The sequence below is a fragment of the Mustela lutreola genome, chromosome 4, assembly GCF_030435805.1.
Source record: "Mustela lutreola isolate mMusLut2 chromosome 4, mMusLut2.pri, whole genome shotgun sequence".
NCBI classification, from domain to species: Eukaryota; Metazoa; Chordata; class Mammalia; order Carnivora; family Mustelidae; genus Mustela; species Mustela lutreola.
Window position 1 is genome coordinate 180,922,547 of NC_081293.1, and position 25,354 is coordinate 180,947,900.

Consider the following 25,354-nt stretch of genomic DNA (forward strand, 5'->3'; position numbering starts at 1 on the left):
ACTGGTTTTCTTAGAAAATCACTAACAGACATTTCCAAATGAGAGAGACAACTCTGTAGCTTTTAGTAATCTATTTCAAATCTCTACTCACAAGGCAATTAATAAACCAGAAACTTTCTCCAAGATGTTGGGGTGGGGGTGGGGGGTCGCTGAGAGACATGCATGAAAGAACGCGATGCGAAGGGACGGACAGCAAAGGAAGGGCTAGTGACTCGAAGGTGCTTAATAACGTTCGCTTTCTAGGTTCTACTTCCAGGAAGCAGAACTCAATTGGAAGGGAAAAAGAGAGAGAGAGAGAAACAGTACTGATATATCCCCTGCTGGACCAACTATATTCCAGACCCATAACCTCTTCTGGGTCTAACCTAATCCATTCCCCCAGGAACAACCGATTCTCATCAAATGCAATGTGATAAGGCTGTGATGAATGCATTTTGTTTGGATAAACAGGAGAAAGAAAAAGTATTGCTGAAACAAAGACCACTTTCCGGTAAGAAATTTAAAAGTGGGACAAGAGGCTCTGGACTAAAGCACACCACACATGCTATGGAAAGTAGAGGACAAAGCAGCAAGAGGCAGAAGTACAGGTCACAATGATTTAAAAAATAAACAAAAATTTTTAAAAACTCAGCCAGTGTCTTGCCTGTCCACCACTTTCTCTTAAGCCCATCTTCATTATGTATACAACAGAACGCTAATTACCAAAACCTTTCAACATGAAGATTTCCCAGGTGTTTTTTTTTTAAGCCAAGATTTAATGTACATTTATTCTTAAAACGTGGAACATATAAAGATTTCATACGAATAAATGATATTCATTAAGCCAGAAAAGGAAAAAAAAGAGGAATTTACATAAGTTTTGGGTACACTGTTTGAGATACAAATATCCAGATTTTATCACTGAAAAGAAAAATCTCAATTGTGTTTCTTCATCAGGAACTTCAACTGAATCTGGAACTCTTTCACACCTTGATTAGAAAGAAAACAAAACCAAACCTCAGAAAAATATAAACTGTAAGTTGACTGGCTGCTGAGACAGTAAGGACTTTTTTAGAGACCTGTACAGCATCATACCAAGAGGGAAAATTTCATGTTTTTAACTGCCCATTTTAACGCTCCTCTGATAAAACCCTCTGGGATAAATGATGTAGGTACATTTTGTGAATGTTTCATTTGGGAGAGAATCGCAGTAATACTTGGTTTTTGTGGTAGAAACTAACGGCCGCTAGAAGCAGGCGGCTGCTTGCTCACTTACTAAGGAAGACACCAGTGCGGAGCTGGATACGCTGGAGACTTTATCCACGATAGCCTGCTTCATGTATCTCTCGATGGCCTGCAGCATTGTTCCCTGGTAACAAGAATAAAGAAAACGCTGTTGAAGCAAAACATTTTCACCCAAAACTACTGCTTCAAAGTCATTTACAAAAGCAGTCATCTATTTGTTTCTGTGCCAGTATTTAGAAAGCATTAAAAGGATTATCATATAACAGAGTAATCCTACCCCAGAGGGCAGGACCCAGACAAAAATCTTCAAAGAGGAATATTTAAGTGTATATGGAAGGAAAAAAACTTAACTGTTCCACAATGACATCAATAGTCTCAAAGTGGAGAATCCCAGTTTGTAAAGAGAGGCTCAACTTACTCAGGGCAGTTATAAAAGAAATTCCTAGATGGGGATGGAGCTGTTTTGAAATTCTGAAGATACCTCTGTATGAAGGGGATGTATTTTATGTGGGTTCCATAGAATCCTCTCAATCAAATGGAATCCCTGATTATTTTAGATACCAAAGAATTACATGTTAATATACTACTATAGTAAGCCCTCAATAGGAAATCCTCTGAAAATAAAGTTCTTTTTAAATTTAACTGGAGGAAAGCTGAGCACTGGGAGGCTGGTAGCAGATGAAGATGTGTAAACAGACGGAGATCAATACTCAGACAGCCTTATTGCCAGCACTGCCTCTGTCACGTCTTCTGTGATCAATTTAAATACGAAAAACAAAAACCACCACAGCCAAACAGTTGAGCAGCAAAGAACATTGTACCATTTCTACTACTCCTCTTAGCATCCAGATTTACCATTTGCTGTTACACAACCTTTAAAACTTGAGAAGACTGCAACCATCCACATAAAACATACCCAACCATGGATAGAGCTGAAATATTATTTGATATGCTTGGCAATGCTCAGCCTGCCCTTCCTTTTAACCTTTCCTACTCAGAGTTCCTAGAAAGCGACAGCCTAATATACTTTATAACCTCATCCCCCCAGATGTCAGGGATGGAGTCAAGGTTAAATACCTGACTCACATCTACATGGCTACACGGCCACAGGCCGGCCGATGGCTAACCAGGTTCTCTCCACTATTTCAGTGAGGAGGCCTGAGCCTGGTAAGTTGATGGATCACAATCGTAAATATCCTAGAAATCTTGCTGCTGAGTTCCTCAGAGATGTCCTATTTCTTGCTCTGGCATCTGTTGTAAGCTTCACCTCAAATTCTGAAAGATCTACTCTCTACAATAAAGTTAAAAACAAAAACAAAAACAAAAAAAACTAAATTCAAATGGGTTTTGGTCTCCTGCAAGCAATGTTCCCTGACTAGGAGGGCAAATAGAGAGAGAAAGAGACCAATCTAAATACACAAAAGGAAAAGACAACCTGAAAGGAAAAAAGCCTGGAGGCACAAAAGCCTTTCTGGTGGTTTTTGTAATACCTAAGACGCACAAAGTCAGACTAAGGAATCCTATTACATGTACACGCCCACCTGTAGATAAACACACTGTCCCTTTTGATGCTTCAGTAAACAAAGAGAACTTACATCAGTGATTCTGCAGAGAGCCCTGATGGCTGGGCCTCGGTACACATCTTCCTTTCCAGTCATGTCCTTAGTCAGACTAAGAAAAATCAAATGAGGTACCATGAAATCAATTAACACTCTCCTGTGGAGCTCACCCCCAGCTAATTCCCATTGTCCCCATAATTATCTTAATGAAGCGATTCATTCAGCAAATATTCACCGACTGTCTTCTGCAGAGGAACATTAAACCTATTGGGTAAAAGGCTCTTAAAAAGCCTAAGTTTAGAGCAGCAAGCAAAACAAAGTCTTCGCCTTCACGGAGCTAACATATTAATGAGAGGGGAAATAATATACTTTATCACATAAACAAAATATATAACTTTAGGTGCTTGTAACTGGCATAAAAAGTAAAGACAATGGTGAAATCCCCCAACTCCTAAAAACCCATCAGACTTCTTAAAAGACATGGACTAAAATGATTAACTCTCAAGGTCATGCTCTCTCAGGAATGGCTTCCTAAAGTGACAGTTGTCAGTGACTTCAGACCTTTCTACTGCGTTTCAGAAATAAGGAGAAGAGTTGGACGGAGCTACTGAATTCCATGTCCATACTTCAAAGAGGTTTTTAGCCCTTACATGCTGTTATTCACCCTTTTATCTTCCTGTCTCCCAAACCGACTATCCATCGCCTCCCCTTCACAGGATCCAAAACAGCCTACAACTCCAACTTGCTCCATCAGGTTGCCAGAGGAGAAAGTTGTGAAGAACTGATAGTCCTTCAATTTCTTCATTTTTTTTAGTTACAGAAGTATCTTCACATAAGAGTATGCATTGAAAACGTTCAGAAAGGCATAATATAAAGTCGAAGCCTCGCCTCACCCACCCTCGGCTATAGTGCCGCTCAACTAAAGACAATCATTGTGAACAGTCACTAACATTTTCTTAAGGAACTTTTAAAAAATATATAAAACCACAGAGACATAAAAACACATGCAGGTGAATCTCCACTCTTCTGGCACCTCCCTTTTTCACTTAATATATCTTAATAAGCTTTCCCTATTGGTAGGTTTTTTCTTTTAATTTTAGGTACTTATATATTTTTAAATATCCAAATATACACCTAAAATACCATTTTAATAGTGGCACAGATTTCCACTATTGGGATATAAATAATTTATCAACCAGGCTTTTTCACAAATATTTGCATTTTTCCAATTAGATAGAAATTGTGGCTTGGCAGGTTCAGTTTCTTCTGAGGTCTCTCTCCTTGGCTTCTGCATCGCATGAAAGCAGCCATGCAGAAGACATTTAAAAAAAAAAAAAAGCATGGCTCTGTTCCAATAAAACTTTATTTACAAAATGAGGTGGCAGTTTTAGCCACAGGCGAAAGTTTGCTGACTTCTGCTCCGTGCTTCTCTCAGTTTGAGCTGCCGTGACAAAGGCTTACAGACACAGGTACTTTATTTGGGAATGTGTTCTGAGGGAAGGGAAGTGAAGACAGGAAGGTGAGCAAAAAAGGAGGGAAATTAATACAAAGAAATTTTTTCTAGTGGGTCACTGCCGCCGCAGGCATGAAAAGGAAAGAATTTACCCACTAGGTCTCAGCCACTGGCAGAGAGTTAAATCCAGAGTGTTAACTCCCCGTTGGGTTAAATTCACATGTTAACTCCCACAGGTGAGTGCCCAAACCGGAGTGCCAGAGAACAGCAGGGCAAGAGGAGAAACACGAGGCGGGCACGGCGTGTGCCTGGAGCAAGGCACTACCGAGGCCAGGGAGCCAGCCCCTGCCCAGAGCGGCGGACCACGAGTGCAGCAGGGATCAGAGGGAAGGCTGAGAAAACGGGAGGTGGCTCAAAAGCAGTACCCCGAACCGTCCACCCTTTGCACCCCTCAAATTTGAACGTGTCCTCCAGGAAAATGAACCAATCACCGAGCCTCCGCGATGGTAACCATCCGTTCTTTCTACAAGATGCAGGAAAATGACGGGCATATGGTACAATCCTTGCTGCTATGACCCATTCCAAAGCCGTAACTGAGGTTCACCATCTCCTTCCCATAATCACTCCTCCTATATCTCCCTCGCTCTCTGCCAGCACCTTAGTGCTCTTGGTCTGGTGTCTGATAAGTGAATCAAACTTTTACCCCAAGGGATGTGAGCTCTTTGTTGGGAGATTTTAGCAGGGGTGGAACAGTGGTTGTTCCCTATTCTCTATTCACCACTGTCTCAGACATGAATATACCAAAATATACTCCATACCTTGAATTCTAGATACAGTCCTCTCTTCCATGTTTGTATAGCAACAAGCCTAGCTCCAGACCATGATCAAGGTCAATTACCTCTGTGGTAACTGAGGACAGCAGCTTTTTTTTTTTTTTTAAAACCTGCTGGTAAATAATCCACTACATAAATAATCCAAAGTAGCCTAATAGTAGTCATCATTTCCAATGTGCAATCCAGCTCTCTGTCTGCCCTATGACTTCTCTGACACTGGAACCTGGGGTGGGTGCCCGTGGTTGCCAACCGGTGACTGAGACACACAGATCTAGAAGCGTGGGGTATTTCTGAGCTGAAGGCAAGCTTCAAACAGTGGGAACCAGGAGTCAATGGGAAGTCCTACTTCCACCTCTTGATTCCTAGACCCACATAGTATATTTCTTGGTACCATACACTACACTGACCATCCATTTAATGCATAGGCTGATCCTAGAGGAGAATTTTCCAACTAAATAGGGTCCCATCTGTAACCTACTACCCCAGCTGAGCATTCCATAGGTCATCCCACCATTGCATCAGGCTGTCGGCTCCTAGGTGAAACAGAATATGGTAACACTACTGGATCTCTTAAGTCATGAGCCTACGGTCACATCACTTTTGTCACAAAAGGAGTGGCAATGTTGTGTAGGATACCATGGACATAAGAAACCATGCCACTAAGACCTACCCAAAACCCCTGGATCATCTTCTATGTAGTGCTTTTGCCACGTAACTAAAAGAAACTTATGTAGTCAAATTTTTTTCAGTCTTTTCTTTCACTGCCTCTGGAATTACAGTCCTAACAAAACTTTCCCCTACAACAAAAATAAAGAGGAATACGCTCATGTTTTCTTTTGGTACCTGTAGGCTTCCATTTTTTAAATTTATATTCCATGTCCATTTAGTTTACTTGTGTATAGGATGTGAAATACAGATCTACTTTTATTTTTCCAAGTACTACTCAGTTGTCCCAGCATCATGTATCAGGAAATACCTCTTTATCCCAGTGACTGGAAATACCACTTTGGCGTACACTAAATTTCCATATGTATTTGGATCTGATTCTATGCTTTCCATTTGTACCAGAAAATTCTGAAAATGTCAATCAGCATGGCCAAGGTGACTCATTAGAGTCATCACACAATTTTATTCCATCCACCAATATCACACTGTTAAGTGTCCAGGGCCTTAATACTGCACAGACCTGTAGGGCTCACAGTTTTTCTACAGTTGTTTCCTGGCTACTCTTAAATGTTTGTTTTTCCACACAAACTTTAGCACCAACTTTTCTAACTCCATAGTATAAAGCCTGTTGATTTTTTTCTGAGATTGCCCTGAATTTACTGAAATTAATTTAGAGAATACTGAAATCTTTGTTTAATTGATCTATGCAGAAACATTTGTTCAAGCAAACTTTGAGTCTTTCAGGGCTTTAAGTTATTTTTTCCTCATAAGTTTTCTGTGTAGGTTTTTCTAAGGCAATTGTATCAATCTATATTCCCACCTACAATATACTTGGTGATTCTGGTGCTGTCAGGTTTTGTTATTTTAACAGATTCTGGTGGGTATGGAAGAATATCTCACTGAGGTTTTAATCTGCATTTCCCTCAGGACTAATACTACTGAGAACGTTTCCATGTATTTATTGGCCATTTGTATACCATTTTATGAAGTGTCTGCCTTCAGATTTTCTTAATCTCCATGGTTTCTCAGGTCACACAACAGTCTACATATGCAGAGTGGTCATCTACTCTATTACAGTTCTTTTCTTGCTGTAACAGAGGACCATGATTAGTGGCTTCAAATAAAAATGTACTGTCTTACAGTTCCGTGGATTAGCAGTCCAACATAGGGCTAACGGGGCTAAGGTCACTGTGTCAGCAAGGCTGCAGCCATCTCACAGGTACAATACATTCACCCCACGCCAAGATCCCCCCCAGATCTCAAGGCATTACAGCACCAACTCTAAGCCCAAAAGCTCATTGAAATCCCACTGACTCAAAAATCCTGACCTTATCAAAAATCGGCTCAGTTAGGTACAGGTAAGACTGGGTATACTCTCTCCTAAAGAGAAATTTCTCTCCACCTGTGGGCCTGTGAAACTAGAAAACAAGTTCTCTGCTCCCAGAATACAATGGTGGGGCTATCACAGGATAGCACTTAGATTGTCCTGTTCACAAGGAGAAAATGGAATGAGGAAGGAAAAAAAAAAAAAAAAAGTCACTGGTCCCAAGCAATTCTGAAATCCAGCCAGGCAAACTGGCAAAGGTTTCAGCTGCTGGGTAGAATTCTCCACAGTTCCCAGCTCCACGCTATGGGCCTGTACCCTGCCCTCAGAGCCATCCTTCCTTTCTGTGAGGGCGGCATGGGTTTAAAGCTGAGCAGTCTTCTCAGCCTCCGGTATCCTGTTGGGAGAATTTGGGACCCTGACAACCTTCTTTCACTTTGTCTCCCTCCATCCCTTTCATCCAGACTGGCCGTGGTGCTGCTGCTGCAAGCGTCTCACGAGCCTTCCAGGACCCCACAGACAGGCAGGGCCTCACTCCCTCAGACGAGGGCCTCCACCACAGAACTTGCCTAAGGAGGCCCAACTGTATTTCTGGCTTCTGCTTAGATGCCGAGGGAATCTATGACTCACACTCCTGATCTCTTAGTAGTGTTGTGTGTGAGTGAAGACTCTCTGACCTTTTCATGCTTCTGAGGTGTTAGCAAAAGGCTGCAGAGTAACTCCTTTGACTTTTCCTACAGAGCACACTTTCTTACTGAATGGCTTGATTTTTAGCATCCTTTGCCATTTTGGTAGGCTGAAATTTTCCCACATCAGGAATTCTTATTTGGGGGCAGGGGGTATGACTGACATAACCTATCTGTTTCAGGTGTACAACACAATAATGTATTTAGAAAGAACCCCTGGCTCTTTAACAGGTGTCTCAATTCATTTCTCTACTCTCCACTTTTACTCTAAGTGGTAAAAAGAAACCAGGCTGCACCTTGACATTCTGGAAATCTCAGTTAAACAGCCAAGCTCACAAGCCCTGATTTCTATATAATTGTGGGACACAATCCTACTAAGCTCTCTGCAGCTGTAGGACAAGGGTCCCATTCCCTCCAGTTGCTAACACCTTCCTCATTTCCTTCTGAGCCCTCCCAGTAGCAACTTTAGCATCCATATTTCTACCAACAGTACCTTCAAAACACTGTGAGCATTCTCTATAGGGATAAGAGTTTTCTCTACCCTGCTCACTTCTTTCGGATCTGCCAAGGTCACTGACATCCAGCTTTCCACTAACACTCTGTTCAGGGCAATGTAGGCCTTTTCTGTCATGTTCCCCAAATTCTTCCAGCATCTACTCATTGCCCAATGGCAAAGCCACTACCACATTTTCGGTTATTTGTTATAGCAGTGCCCCACTTCTGGGTACCAAGTTTTCCCCCCTCAGCTTTGAAATATAATTAGCATGTAACATTGTACGATTTTAAAGTACACAATGTGTTGATGTGATATTTACATGTTATAAAATCTATTCATTTTCTATAGCTACTGTAACAAATTACCATAAACTTAAAGATGAAAGAACACAATCATTTATCTTAACTGTTCCATAATTAGAAATACAACACGGATCTCACGGGATAACATCAAGGTATCTAGGGTTACATTCTTTTCTGGAGGCTGTAGGGGTGAATCCATTTCCTTGCCTTTTCCAACTGCCAGAGGCCTCCTTGGCTCATGGCCCCCTTCCTCCAGCAACCTTGCTTCTGTGACCTGCTTCCATCATCCCATCTCTTCACTGACCCTTTCACTTCCTTCTTCCACTTTTAAGGACCTTTATCCTTATCGGGGCCCACCTGGATAATCCACCCTGTTCCCCCTATCTGCTGATTAGCCACTTTACTTCCCCTCTGCAGTGTAAGTCACAGGTCCTGGGCCTTACGCCAGGGATATCTTTGGGGGGCCATTATTCTGCCTACTACATCTACTACATCATCTTAAAATGAGCTAGAAGAAAACCATAATTCAGGGCAGCCTAATAGGATTCTGAGGGAAGTACTAACAGCTAAAAAAACAAAAAAACCCTAATCTATTTTTAACTCTTCCAATATTCAGTGATTATAAGCAACCTAAGTGAAGATTTTTCATTCGTTACTTGTGGCAAATATTGTTAGCTAACTAATATAATACCCACTTTCAACCCCTTCTCCTTTGCCTGCCCCTAGTACTTGGCCTTTAAAAGCGAAATATTCACTTTCCTGGTCCTAACGAGTCGAGAGTCGTATAACACAGCTGTGTCAAATGAAATCTACAAATTGCCTTGGGAAAAGCTACTGCATACCTGATAAAAGAGGCAGATGGTGCTGGCACTCACTGGCCCCCTTCCTGGTACCCCTCCCACCTTGAATGGTGCCCTGCCAGTAATGAAGGCATCTATTTTGCAATAATGTGAAATTCAAGAAATACCAGTGCTCACACACTGTTGCATGACTGAACCAACACCAGCTACTCTATGCCTAATGACTATATCTGCCTTTCTGTTATTTTCAGCTGAAAGCTTCATTAATTGAAACTTATTCAAGACAACTGCTGGTTAAAAACAAGCACCCTCCTCCAAAATTGATGTTGTTGTACAAAGACCAAATTCACTTAAATGAATTATAATTAATAATTGGGTTATACATCCTCACTCTAGGACATTGGGAAATTCTCAAAATATTTAAGAAAATAAATACCCACAATCCCAGACACCAGAGATAACCTACTGTTATCATCGGTATATTTCATCAGTATATATCATTAGAATATTTCCATCCATACATTTTTATCTATATACATAAAGCATTTTTTAAAGGAGACTATATAACCTATAAGGCTTGACTCCAACTCTCATTCAGTACTTTATGAGGATTTTCCATATCATTAAAGATGTCAAAAAAAATTAAAATAATCCCACATAATCTGATTATAACATGATTAATTACATATAATTATATATACATAATTAAATTCACCAACAGCAGACATTTACATTGTTTTACCCTTTCTGCTAGTGAAAACAGTACTGCAATGAATATTATTATATATAACTCTTCCTGTGCTATTTCTGATTATGTTTTGAGCATAGTTCCATTGATGTGGCATTACTGGGTCAGAGGGATAAAGCTTTTCAAATGTTTAACATTTGAATGCTGTCAAACTGCTTTCTAGAAAACCCGAATCAATTTATTATTCTGCCTCCTATTATATACAAAATACCAGTCTCCCTTATAAGTACCTACCACCTTTTTTCTTTTTTGCCAGTTTGATGGGTAAAAATCTTATAACTCATTTGCATTTTTAATTTACATTTTTTGATTACTAGTGAGAATGATTAAAAACAATCAGATCCTTGGGGCACCTGGGTGGCTCAGTGGGTTAAGCCGCTGCCTTCGGCTCAGGTCATGATCTCGAGTTCCTGGGATCGAGTCCCACATCGGGCTCTCTGCTCAGCGGGGAGCCTGCTTCCTCCTATCTCTCTCTCTGCCTGCCTCTCTGCCTACTTGTGATCTCTCCCTGTCAAATAAATAAATAAAATCTTAAAAAAAAAAAAATCAGATCCTTTATATTAATTGTTCTATGAATTATCACTTGGAATTTTTTTGAAGTACAAGAGTTCTTTACATACTGTATTTACAAGCCTTTTGATATGCTTATTGTAAATATTTTATGTCAATGCATCATTTACATTTTGGGTGCGTTCACATATTATGATGAACATTTAAAATGTATTAGCAAATCTAATAGCATTACCCTTTGTGACTTCTTTACTTTATCAGATAGGCCTGGTTTTCACATGACGACAACCACATTCTAGGAAAGAATACTTTAAGTTTTTTTAACTCTTATTAGTTTTCTTACAGTCAAAAAAGTAAAATTAATAGAAAAAAAAAAACAAATATTCCATGAAATACATAAATGCCTCATGTTAGGTTCTGACCATTCACATACCTGCTTGTGACAATTATCACGTCCTCAGCGATTGTAGCCATTTCTTTGATGGTAAGGTAGCACATTCTTCTCAGCGTTTGCTGAAAAATTATTTATAAAAGGCAACAGGTTATTCATGAGGAAATGCTTCTTTAAACTCTTGAAGTGAGGGCCCCAAGTAGATATATTTAGAAGGTTTTTAAGATTTTATTTATTTATTTGACAGAGATCACAAGCAGGCAGACAGTCAGAGAGAGGGGAAAGCAGGCTCCCCGCTGAGCAGAGAGCCCGATGTGCGGCTCGATCCCAGGACCCTGAGATCATGACCTGAGCTGAAGGCAGAGGCTTAACCCACTGAACCACTCAGATGCCCCTAGAAGGTTATTCTTAATAAGATTCTCATCTACTCAAAAAATCCTTTTGAAAATATCTGGATGAGAAAATATTCAGAACACTGCTGTTTCCTAAACAAGGAAATGATGCACTGATATAGTGAACAACATCGAGGTGAAAATTTTAAGATTTAAACTAAAAATTTAAAAATCCTATTGATGCAGAGATCCAAACTTTGACAGTGTGATTCCAAAGACAAAGGTTTCCCCAAGTGTGAAAGACTTATCCTGGAAAATGTATTTTTACAAATACTTTAAATATATGGATGGAGAGAGATTAGACTCTATATCTCCCTCAGTCCAGCATATGCAGATGTTTTTCCTTGAAGTATTTGTGCTTGTATAACCAACTTTCATTTTCAATTACCAAGTTATTTCCGTCCAAAGTAACTGTTCACCTAACAATAGTAAAGTTTCATCTATGCTCCTCCTCACCTGGTCTCTGGTTTATTCATACATTATGGGCCCTGGTTCCTCCAGCCTATCTAGCCTCATTCCCTACCAATGACGTCACACTTCTTATAAGTAGTGAAACTCAAATGCCTCAGACCCAGCTCCAGACTCCAAGCTGTACAAAGAGGTGGAGACTACTAAGCCCATTAAGCAAAGAGAAGAAGGAAGTGAGGATTCTCACGGTAATTAAACACAGAAAAAAATCACCCCAAGAAAGAGAAAGCCAGTGGGAGTCAGATGAATGGGGCAGATAACACCCATATGAAACAACCATGAGAAGAAAACAAAAAATAAAAACCAAAACTTCAGAGCTGAAGAATATTTGTCTCCCCCACCACCAAAATAAAAATCTACCACAAAGCAGAATAAAACTAGAGACACAAAAATTGAACTAATCTAACAGTGCATTAAAAGGATTATTCACCACAACCAAGTGGGATTTATTCCAGGGCTGCAAGGTTGGTTCAACAGCTGCAAATCAATCAATGTGATACAATACATTAATAAAAGAAAGAACAAGAACCATATGATACCCTCAATAAATGCTGAAAAAGCATCTGACAAAGTACAGCATCCCTTCCTGATCAAAACTCTTCAAAGTGTAGGGATCGAGGGTATATATCTCAATATCATCAAAGCCATCTATGAAAAACCCACAGCGAGTATCATGCTCAATGGAGAAAAACTGAGAGCTTTTCTGCTAAGGTCAGGAACACAGCAGGGATGTCCATTATTACCACTGCTATTCAACATAGTACTAGAATTCCTAGCCTCAGCACTCAGACAACAAAAAGAAATTAAAGGCATCCATATCGGCAAAGTAGTAGTAAAACTGTCTTTGCAGATGATATGATACTTTATGTAGAAAACCCAAAAGACTCCACTCCAAACCTGCTAGAACTTGTACAGGAATTCTCTAAAGTGTCAGGATATAAAATCAATGCACAGAAATCAGTTGCATTTCTATATACCAACAACAAGACAGAAGAAAGAGAAATTAAGGAGTCAATCCCATTTACAATTGCACCCAAAACCATAAGATACCTAGGAATACACCTAACCAAAGAGGCTAAGAATCTGTACTCAGACAACTATAAAGTAGTCATGAAAGAAATTGAGGAAGACCTAAAGAAATGGAAAAATGTCCCATGCTCATGGATTAGAAGAGCAAACATTGTGAAAATGTCTATGCTACCTAAAGCAATCTACACATTTAATGCAATCCCTATCAAAATCTCATCAATTTTTTTCAAAGAAATGGAACAAATAATCCTAAAATTTATATGGAACCAGAAAAGACCTCAAATAGCCAGAGGAATGTTGAAAAAGAAAGCCAAAGTTGGTGGCATCACAATTCCAGACTTCAAGCTCTATTACAAAGCTGTCATCATCAAGACAGTATGGTACTGGCACAAAAACAGACACATAGATCAATGGAACAGAATAGAGAGCCCAGAAATAGACCCTCAACTCTATGGTCACCTAATCTTTGACAAAGCAAGAAAGAATGTCCAATGGAAAAAAGACAGTCTCTTCAACAAATGGTGTTGGGAAAACTGGACATCCACATGCAGAAAAATGAAACTGGACCATTTCCTCACACCACACATGAAAACAGACTCAAAATGGATGAAGGACCTCAATGTGCAAAAGGAATCCATCAAAATCCTTGAGGAGAACACAGGCAGCAACCTCTTCGACCTCAGCCGCAGCAACTTCTTCCTAGGAACATCGCCAAAGGCAAGGGATGCAAGAGCAAAAATGAACTATTGGGACTTCATCAAGATCAAAAGCTTTTGCACAGCAAAGGAAACAGTCAACAAAACCAAAAGACAAATGACAGAATGGGAGAAGATATTTGCAAGTGACATATCAGATAAAGGGCTCGTGTCCAAAATCTATAAAGAACTTATCAAACTCAAGACCCAAAGAGCAAATAATCCAATCAAGAAATGGGCAGAAGACATGAACAGACATTTTTGCAAAGAAGACATCCAGATGGCCAACAGACACATGAAAAAGTGCTCCACATCACTCGGCATCAGGGAAATACAAATCAAAACCACAATGAGATACCACCCCACACCAGTCCGAATGGCTAAAATTAACAAGTCAGGAAATGACAGATGCTGGTGAGGATATGGAGAAAGGGGAACCTTCCTACACTGTTAGTGGGAATGCAAGCTGGTGCAGCCACTCTGGAAAACAGCATGGAGGTTCCTCAAAAATTTGAGAATAGAGCTACCCTAAGACCCAGCAATTGCACTATTGGGTATTTACCCTAAAGATACAAATGTAGGGATCTGAAGGGACACGTTCACTCAAATGTTTATAGCAGCAATGTCCATAATAGCCAAACTATGAAAAGAACCTAGATGTCCATGAACAGATGAATGGATAAAGAATATGTGGTATACATACACAATGGAATACTATGCAGCCATCAAAAGAAATGAAATCTTGCGATTTGCAACAACGTGGATGGAACTAGAGGGTATTATGCTGAGCAAAATCAGTCAATCAGAGAAAGACAATTATCATGTGATCTCCCTGATATGAGGAAGTTGAGAGGCAATGTGGGGATTTGGGGGTTAGGAAAGGAACAAATGAAACAAGATGGGATCCAGAGGGAGACAAACCATAAGAGACTCTTAATCTCACCAAACAAACTAAGGGTTGCCAGGGGGAGGGGGGAGGGAGAGGGTGGTTGGGTTATAGACATTGGGGAAGGTATGTGCTATGGTGAGTGCTATGAAATGTGTAAACCTGGCAATTCACAGACCTGTACCCCTGGGGCTAATAATATATGTTAATTTTTAAAAAAAAAGAAAGAAAGCTGTGAGTTAACTTCATCCTGAGATGCTTTCTGACAGGTAAAGATAGCTATGCCAGCTACTCTACATGTTAGACTTTGAATAAAACATGAAAGCATTAAAAAAAAAAAAATTGAACTAAAGCACAAAAAATGGGGAGCGTGGGGCCCTCAACATTAGTCATAAGGGAAATACAAAAAAGCATATTTCAGATACCACCTCACACCCACCAAAATGGGTAAAATTAAAAAGAGTGACAATACAAAGTGTTGGCAAAGATGTGCCGGTGACCACTGAAACACAATGCCTAAACAAATACACTGAAATGTTGAATAAAATAGGAACAAAAAATTTCACTATGTAGCCAAAGATAAAATGAAGTGAAATTCACAGATGCCAACTCAGAAAAGCAAACACCTCACAGCCACAAAGTACAAGCCCAGAGCCTTCCAGGCAGAGGATGAAATATCTAACATCTAGGAAGGACAAGATTTTAAAAAGTATATTCTTTAGGCTCAGGAAAATTATTATTCTAGGTAATAACTCAGAAATATAGCAAGAAATGGAGAGTGAGGAAAAGTGGTACACAGTAACGAGGTAGTCTGGTTGAGCTACAGAACAAACAAATGAACGTGTATACATACACTCAATTGATCTTTGACAAAGGAACAGAGGCAGTACAGCAAATCAAAGATTGTCTCCTCACCAAATCACGCTGGGACAACTGGACACCCACATGCAAAAGAATGAATCTAGACACAGACCCTACACTCTTTTTTTTTTTTTTTTTAATTTTATTTATTTATTTATTTGACAGACAGAGATCAAGTAGGGGGAGAGGCAGGAAGACAGGGAAAGGAGGAAGGAGGCTCCCCACTGGGCTGAGAGCCTGATGCAAGCCTTGATCCCAGTACCCTGAGATCATGACCTGAACCAAAGGCAGAGGTTTAACCCACTGAGCCACCCAGGCATCCCCAGACCTTACACTCTTAACAAAAATTAACCCAAGATGGATCACGGACCTAAAAATAAGATGCAAAACTGTGAAACTGCTAGGAGAAAACTTAAATGACCTTGGGATGACTTTTTAGATACAACGACAAAAGTATGATCATAGAAGAAATAATGAATAAGCCAGCCTTTTTTGGGGGGTTGGGGGTAGGGAGGAATAGCAGAGGGAGAGAAAGAATCTTAAGCAGCATCCGCAACCAGCATGAGCCCAATGCAGAGCTCGATCTCATGACCCTGAGATCATGAACTGAGAGTTGGATGCTCAACCAACTAAGCCATCCAGGCACCACCACCAACCCCCACCCCCTACCTTTTTCTAGAGAGAGAGAGAAAGAACCCAGCCTTTATTTAAAGTAAAAACAATGTCAAGAGGATGAGAAGACAAGCCACAGACTGGGAGAAAATGTTTGTAGAACACCTATCTTATATAGGATTGTCACCCAAAATATACAAAAACCCCTTAAAAGTCAAAAATAAGAAAAACAACTTAAGTAAAAATGATCCAACGACCTTAAGATGCTTCACTTAAACAGATAAACAAATGACAAATAAAGATATGGAAGTATAACGATTGAAGTACAAGAATTCTTCATAGATTATAAATGCTCCACATCATATATCATTTGGGAAAGGCAGATTAAAACAAGATACCACTACACTCTTAACAGAATGATCAAAATTCGGGGCATCTGGGTGGCTCAGTGGGTTAAGCCTCTGCCTTCAGCTCAGGTCATGATCCCGGGGTCCTGGGATTGAGCCCCACGTCAGGCTCTCTACTCAGCAGGGAGCCTGCTTCCCATCCACCCCCCCGCCCCGCCCAACCTGCCTTTCTGTCTACTTGTGATCTCTGTCTGTCAAATAAATAAAATATTAAAAAAAAAAAAAAGACCAAAATTCAGAACACTGATAACACCAAATGCTGATGAGGATGTGGAGTAGCAGGAACTCTCTCATTCATTGTTGGTAGAAATAAAAATGGTACAGCCAATTTGAAAGAAGGTTTGGTGATTTACAAAACTAAACATACTCTTACTGTACAATCTAGCAATCATGTTCTTTGGTATTTAACTAAAGGAAATGAAAACTTATGTCCACATAAAAACCTGCATTTCCATTTGTACCAGGAAATTCTGAAAATGTCGATCAGCATGGCCAAGGTGCATACAGAAGCTTACAGCATTATTAAAAATTTTATTTTATTTTTAATTTTTAAAAATGTTTAAAGTAATCTCTACACCCAACATAGGGCTTGACGTACAACGCCAAGATCAAGGGTCACACATTCTACTGACTGAGCCAGCCTGGCTCTCTATAGCAGCTTTATTCATAATTGCCAAAACTTGGAAGCAACCAAGATGTCCTTTAGTAGGTGAAAGGATAAACTGTGGTACATCCAGAAAACAGAATATTACTTAGCACTAAAAAGAAAATGAGTTATCAAGCTGAGAAAAGACATGGAGGAAATTAAATGCATATTACTAACTGAAAGAACCAATCTGAAAAAGATATGTGCTATATAATTCCAGCTACATGACATTCTAGAAAAGGCAAAGCTACGGAGACAGCACAAGCATCTGTGGTTGCCAGGGTTTGGGGGATAGGATGGGGAATGATTGGCTGGAGCCCAGAGGATCTGTAGGTCAGTGAACATACTCTGTATAATATTTAATGATGGACGCATGTCATTACACATTTGTCCAAATCCTTATACTGTATAGCACCAAGAGTGAATATTAACATAAACTATGGATTCTGTGTGATTACGACGTGCCAATCTAGGCTTATGTATTGTAACTAATTTACCACTCTGGTTAAGGATGTTGATAATGGGGTCTCTGTACCTTCCTTTTAATTTTGCTGTGGACCTAAGACTTCTCTTAAAAAATAAAGAATTTCTCGGGGTGCCTGGGTGGCTCAGTCAGTTAAGCATCTGCCTCCAGGCTAGGTCATGATCCCAGGGTCCTGGGATCGAGCCCCGCTTCAGGCTCCCTGCTCAACGGGAAGCCTACTTCTCCCTCTCCCACTCCCCTGGCTTGTGCTCCCTCTCTCACTGTGTCTCTCTGTGAAATAAATAAATAAAAACTTTAAAATAAACAAATAAAGACTTTCTCTAGAAAGTGGTGAGGACATGGATAAATTGCAATGAACAACCCAAAAACCCACAAGAAATGATGTGTTATGACACACAGGATAAATATGTTCACATATATGTTTAAATATTCATATACAAAATAAGAGTGTCCTAAGGTTCTCAAATCTTCCACGAACAGGTACAAGATAAAGATGAATATTAGATTCTGAAGTCAAATAACCATGTTGTAGTTTGTAGGGTAACCACTAAAAGAACCTCCAAACTATTACCCCACTAATGCTCTGTTCGTTTTTATTCAGTCTTTTTTCTCTCTTGGTTTCATTTTGGATAATTTCTATCTGTCCTCAAGGTTACTGATTTTTTTCTTCCCCTACAGTCTCTAATCTGTTATTAACCCCATGAGGTGTATTTTTCATTTTACATGCAAGCTCATATAAATTTCTTTGCCTTAACTTCTAGAAGGTGCACTTGGGTCTCTCTGGATGCCTTCCATTTTGCTCCTCATTCTTATGTCTTTCTATATATTTTTAGGCACAAAGTCTCTATATATAATGGGTGCTTTATTTCATCATCTGCTCTTCCCATCATTATATCACTTCTGGCTTTGGATCTATTGATCCATTTTGCTCCTGGTTATGGAAAATATTCTCCTGCTTCTTGGTTTACCTCATAATTTTTCATTGGATGCAGTACACTGTCAAGTTTAGATGCTAGATTTTGTTGTATTCTTTTACGTAGTATGATACTTTACTCTTCATGAGATTAAAAACCTGGAATCAGTATTTTTACTTTTGAGGTTTACTTTTAAGCCTTTTTAAGCTTTAGCACAAGTCTCATATGTCTCCATTGCTGAAGTGATGCCTTTCTGAGAACTATACCAAATGACAAGGTTTTTCTGTTCTCCCTAGCTGGAAATGGGGACTCTTCCCAGCCCTGTGTTCTGGTGATTCTTTCTTTAGCCTTGGGAAGTTCACTTTTACATAAGCACATATCAATTCTTACCCAGGGATTCAAGGGGAATCCCTCAGCAAATTGCTGGAACTACCTCCTTCCTTTCTTGCTTCTCTCCCTCTCCCCTGACTTCTTTCCTATTACTCTGCTCTACAAATTTGTGCTTTCTCGGTTGACTTTCCCATACTCCAGAGAGATAACTAGGCTCTTTTTCAGTGTGCCCTCCTTGACCTGACACCTGTGATTTGCCTCTGGGCAGTGAGCTAACGCAATCCTAGAGCTCACTTAGTTTTTCTTTTTCTTCGGATCACAATCCTGGGATGCCTGTTAATCTAATGTCTAAAAACTACTGTGTAATATATTTTGACTTTCTAGGTATTTGCAGAATAAGTAGCAGAATAAGCCTCACCCCTTGACTGCATCATGGCTAGAAAGAGAACAGAAATATGTTTTGAATATCAAAACATATGGTGAATTACCTAGGGACTCTTTTATTATTCATTTTCAACACCATCCATTATAATTAGAGAACACAGTTTGTACAATTTCATTCCTTTAAAAATTTGTTGCATCTTGCATTATGGCTCAGTATATAGTCGATTTTTATAAATGTTCTTTGTGTGCTTCATTTACATTTAATGTAGATAGTAATATAGTCAGGTCTATATTTATCATCCTATATGATTTACATTTGTCCTTCTTGATTAATCTAGCTCTTTCTTTCCCCCTTCTCATGACTTGATTTTTCAGCATTCTCTTTTTTTTTGCACAATTAGTGTGGAAGAGAAAAACAACAGAGAAAAATCAATGAAACAAAAAGCTGGTTCTGTGAAGAGATCAATAAAGCTTATAAAGTTCTCTATAGGCTTCCAGGAATAGAGAAGATACAATTTACCAGTGTCAGAATGAAAGAAGAGACATTACCATAGATCCTACAAACACTACAAAAAATAAGGGAATATTATGAACAGTTTTAGGGAAACAAAGTCCAATAACTTCCATGAAATGGATAAATTCCTTGAACCACCAGACCTCACTGAAGAAAATAAATAATCTGAATAGTATCATATCTATTTCTGTTTAATGGAGTTAATTTTTTTAAAGGTTCCTTTAAAAAAAGACAGTTTTGGAGAGCCTGGGTGGCTCAGTCGGTTAAGCATCTGACTTTTGATTTTGGCTCAGGTCATGATGTCAAGGCTATGAGATCAAGCCCCTAGTTGGTTACATGGGCGCTGGGAAAGGAGACTGCTTAGAATTCTCTTTCCCCCTCTCCCTCCACCTAACCTCTCCCTCTTAAAAAAAAAAAAAAAAAAAAAAAACATGGCTTCAATAGTGAACTCCATCAAACACTTCAGGAAAAATTACTGATTCTACAAAAACTCTTCCAGAAAGTGAAGAGGAAGAAAGGAAGGAACACTTCCTAATTCATTTTACAATGCCAGCCTTATCCAAATACAAAATCCAGGCAAAAATATCATTAAAAAAAACCTAGAGATCAATATATTTCATGACCATGGATTAAAAAATCCTTAACAAATTTTAACAAACAGAAACAAAAGACTTTATATTTTCCAGAATAATAAATAAATGCATCTTACCGTATTAATAACATACTGAAAAAGAAAAGCCATGATAATCCAATGGATATAGAAAATAGAAAAATCATTTGACAAAATTCAATACCCAATACCTCTTACACTCACACATACACAGTCTCTCAGCAAACTAGGAATAGAATGGAACTTCCTCAAATTGATAAAGGCCATTTGTGAAAAACTTAAGAGTTAACACCAGGCTTAGTGGTAAAAGACGACATACCTTCCCCCTAAGATCAAGAACCAAACAAGGATGTCCCCTACCATCACTTCTATTTATACTGTATAACAGTGCAAGATGACAGTAAGTTAAGACACATAATCAAAGGCAAACTGATTGAAAAGTAAAAATTCTAAGGTATCTTCCAAAATACCCCTAGAACTAATAAATGAATTTAACAAAATCACCGAAATATGCAAAAACCAATTTAATTCTAGAAACTACTTATAAACAATACAAGTACAATAGTATTTTTTAAATCTTAACTACTTTAGGGATAAATTCAAAAATATGTATAAGACTTGTATGCTGAAAGCTCCAATACTGCTAGCAGGAATTAAAGAGACCTGAATAAGGGAAGATAAATACCATGTTTGTGGAGTAAAAACCACAGTATTATTATAATGTCAATTCCCCTCAAACTGATCTTCAGATCCAATGTAATCCCCCTCAAAGTTCCAGCAGACTTTCAAAAATAGAAATGGAAGCTGATTTTAAAATTTATATAGAAAGCAAAGGACCTAGAAGACCGAACCTTTTGAAAAAGAGGGAAAAAAAGGAACACATGCACTACCTGATTTAAAACTTACTATAGGGGCGCCGGGATGGCTCAGTGGGTTAAAGCCTCTACTTTCAGCTCAGGTCATGATCCCAGGGTCCTGGGATTGAGCCCCTCTGCTCAGCAGGGAGCCTGCTCCCCACTCTCTCTCTGCCTGCCTCTCTGCCTATTTGTGATCTCTGCCTATTTGTGATCTCTGCCTATTTGTGATCTCTAAAAAAAAAAAAACTTACTATAAAGATACAGTCTTTATAGATGTATCTATAAAGATGGTGTGGTACTGGAATAAGAATAAAGATCTGTATCTTTGAATAAGATATGAATAAGAATAAAGATCCTTACCTTTATTCTTATTCAATAAGGATCTTTATTTCAATAAGATTCAATAAGGATCTTTATTCTTATTCAATGAAACAAAACAGAATGTTCCAGTGTGCCAATATAACTCAGTCATCAACTCTTCCCTCTCCTTCCATACTAATATGCGACGATTCCAGTACCATTTGTTGAGGAAATAAAATAGGAGGAAAAGGAGGAGATGGTAAAAGGAGGAAGAGGAATCCAACCTTCACCTTATACCATATACAAAAATTAATTCAAAATGGATCAAAATGCCTAGAAAAAAGGCATAGGAGAAAATCATTGTGACACTGGGTTAGGCAAAGAGTTCTATAATTCATATCAGAAGTATAATCCACAACAGGAAAAAAATTGATAAACTGGATTTCATCAAAATTTAAAGCTTCTAGGGGCTCCTGGGTGGCTCAATGGGTTAAGCCTCTGCCTTCAGCTCAGGTCATGATCTCAGGGTCCTGAGATCGAGCCTCGCATCAGGCTCTCTGCTCAGCGGAGCCTGCTTCTCCCTCTCTCTGCCTGCCTCTCTGCCTACTTGTGATCTCTGTCAAATAAATAAATAAAATCTTAAAAAAAAAAATTTAAAGCTTCTATTCTTTGAAAGGCTAGAAAATGAAAAAACAAACTACAGACTGGAAGAAAATAGTAAGAAACACAACTGATAAAGGACTTGTATCCAGAATACATGAAGACTTCTCAAAACTCAAAAATAAGAAAATATACAACCAAATTATGTAAAAATGGGCAAAAGTTATGGACAAATCCTTCAGCATGGAAGCTACTTAAAGAGCAAAAAAAAAGCACACAAAATGATACTTGAGATTATTAGTCATTAGGGAAATGCATATTAAAACTACAAAGAGATACCACTATACACCTATTAGAATGGCTAAAATTAAAGAGAAATAAATTTTAAAAGGCAAAGAAGACAATACCAAGTGCTGGCCAGAAAGGCAGTCACTAGAACCGTGATGGCAGAAATGGAAGAGAGGTTGGCAGCTTCTTACCAAGTTAAACACATGATCCAGCAATCCCACTCCCAGGGACTGACCCAAGAGAAACAAAAAACTTACGTTTAAAAATCTATACCTGAATGTTTATAGCAACTTTATTCGTAACCATCAAAACATGGTAACAAACCAAGTATCCTTCAAAAGGCAAACAGATAAACTGAGGTATGTCCACATAATAAAACACTACAATGAAATTTAAAAAAGCAAACTCCTGAAGCAAACAGTAACACGGACAAACATCAAACGCCTTATGCTAGTGACTCAGAAGGCTTCCTGTGGTCTGATAGGACTTTTGTGACCTCCCAGACAGGCTAGACGAGGCAGAAAGAAGACACCAGTGGTAGCCTGGGGCTGAGGATAGTTAGAATAGATCATATGCAGAGGCAGGAGCGAACTTTCTGCAGTGATGGAAACATTCTAAATCTTGATTGCAATAGTGATAATAACTACTGTATGCATCTGTCAAAAGTCATAAAACTATACCATAAAAAGGGTGGATTTTACTCTATGAAAATTATACCTTTTTTTTTTAATGGAGGAGACAAGAGTATAAGTGAATAAAAATACAAGCAACATATTAGGAGGATATCAAAACACCTATCTGATAAAGGTCTTACATCCAGAAAATATAAAGACAACTTGCAACTGAGTAAGAAGACAAAAGACATGATTTTTTTTTTTTTAAAGTAGAAGATCTGAACTGACACTTCACCAAAGAAGATATACAGATGGCAAACAAGTATGTATTTGCTTAATACATTCCTCATGAAGAAAAGACAAACCCAACAATGCCACTTCTAGATATTAAGCAAAGAAAATGAAAGTAGGTCCACACAAAGACCTCTACTTGAATATTTTTAGCACCTTTGTTTATAATATCCATAAGCTAGAAATCACTCAAATAACCAGTACTTGAGAATGAATATGTAATGTAGAACACCTCCATACAATGGAATATTACTCAGCAACAAAGATGAAAAACGACTGATACAAAGACTTGGATCAGTCTCAAAGGCCGGATGCTCAGAGAAAGAAACAAGACATTAAAGTCATAAAAGGCTATATACTATATGATTAAATTAAAGTGAAATTCTAGAAAATGCAAAACTCTGTTGTCAGAAAGTAGATCACTCGTTGACGTTCAGGAGCTAGGGGTGGAGGGAGGAGTCCGACAACTGTACATTTAAAATTGCTGAATTTTATTACTTGGTAAGTTATACTCAACAAAGCTGATTTTTTTAAACACTAAAATAAAAAAAGTTTTCCTGTAAGTCAGTAAGAGGAATATAAATAAGCAAAGAATATGAACAGACGATTCACAAAGGAAGAAAGTAAAACGGCCACTTAACATAGGAAGTTTCAAGTACAGTGATGATCATGAAAATGTAAATTAAAACCACAAAGAGATGCCATTTCACATTCTTATGAATGGCAAACACTTCAGTCTGATAATAAGAAATTATTATCAGAACAAGTAAGGACTTGAAGCAATGTCTGTGTAAATTAGGACAAGATCAGTTCAAAGATCAATTTGATAAGATTGAATCACTGCCATTACCTAGAAATTCCAGTTGTAGGTCTTTAGGTCTCTATCCCAGAAAAATTCTATGTGCATAAGACATTTACATAAACATTGTGTATGGTATCACTTGTAACAGCAAAGGAGTGGAAGCCACACGTACCTACCCTGGGAGAATATATAAATGAGGAGAGATACTGTGTATTAACACACTGGATCACAAGCAGCGGTGAAACTGAATAAAGTGGAAGTACATGCAGCGAGAAGGCTGAACTTGAAAACATTAATTTTGAAAACTGCAGTAACAATATGGTCACTTATATATTTTTCTGAGATTTATTTATTTATTTATTTGCTTGCGAGACAGAGAGTGGCAGGAGGGGCAGGGGGAGAAGGAGAGAGAAGCCTCAAGCAAACTCAACATTCAGCATGGAGCCTGACATAGGGCCCGATCCCAGGACCCTGAGATTATGACCTGAGCTGAAATCAAGAGTTGAGTGCTCAACCGACTGAGCCACACAGGCACCTCTGAATACATGCTTACATATGTAAGTAAATATATAAAATACATACTTACGTATTTTTTAAAGATTTATTTATTTGAAAGAGAGAGAGAGAGCGCACAAGTGGGGGGAGGGGAGGGAAGGGAGAGGGAGACGCAGACTTCCTGCTGAGCCAGAAGCCCACCGCAGGGCTCAATTCCAGGACCCTGGGATCACAAACCAAGCCCAAGGCAGACGCTTAACTGACTGAGCCACCCAGGCACCCCACTTATATTTTTAAACACATAAAAATGCTAAGTATAGATTATGGATACAAACATATAAAAACATAGAGACATAAACACTGATAGGAGGTTACCAATCTCAAGATAGCAATTACCCTCTGATAAACGACGGCTGGAAAAGGAAGAAGCCCCCCATGCTGCCGGCAAAATCCCCACTTTCCTCTCCTCCCCACAAAAACCATACCCCCCTTTCCATATTCTGCCTAAGGGACCCACAATATGAATCACAGCATGCTGCACCTGACCCCTTACCACAAACACTACAAAACCCTGAAATGTCCTGGTCATTACTCATCACGTGGTCATTCACCGCCATGCAGCTGGGAACAGCATCTAATCAGACTCTAACTTCCATCCTTCTCAAATCCCAAAGCTTCCACCAAGTTGACTGAAAAATCTCAGCAAAATCCCTTATATCCTTAATTCTTCTCCGAAAGCAACCATCTTGTCTCTAACCTGGTTCCTCCCTGTGAATTCCCTCCACCACCACCCCCCCACCCCACCGCCACCTGCAGCCCTCCCAAACAATGGCTGTTGTCTCTCCTTTAACCCTCATCAACCAGAACTACAGGTAGAGAAGCT

At 39.0% G+C, this 25,354-nt stretch overlaps 1 protein-coding gene across 3 annotated transcripts in view; it reads right to left on the bottom strand.

Annotated features, from left to right (window-relative positions):
- Positions 1-25,354, bottom strand: part of COPG2 (COPI coat complex subunit gamma 2) — a 116,535-nt gene that overhangs the window by 83,336 nt on the left and 7,845 nt on the right. For 2 of the 3 annotated variants that reach the window (XM_059171872.1, XM_059171871.1), the window contains exons 5-7: positions 11,035-11,114; positions 2,820-2,895; positions 1,256-1,348 (exon numbers count right to left, since the gene is read on the bottom strand). In XM_059171872.1, the coding sequence (XP_059027855.1) occupies positions 1,256-1,348; positions 2,820-2,895; positions 11,035-11,114 (249 nt within the window). Of the gene's footprint in view, positions 1-1,255; positions 1,349-2,819; positions 2,896-11,034; positions 11,115-22,460; positions 22,509-25,354 lie in introns of those variants that run through there. The other variant, XM_059171873.1, reaches the window with a different exon arrangement.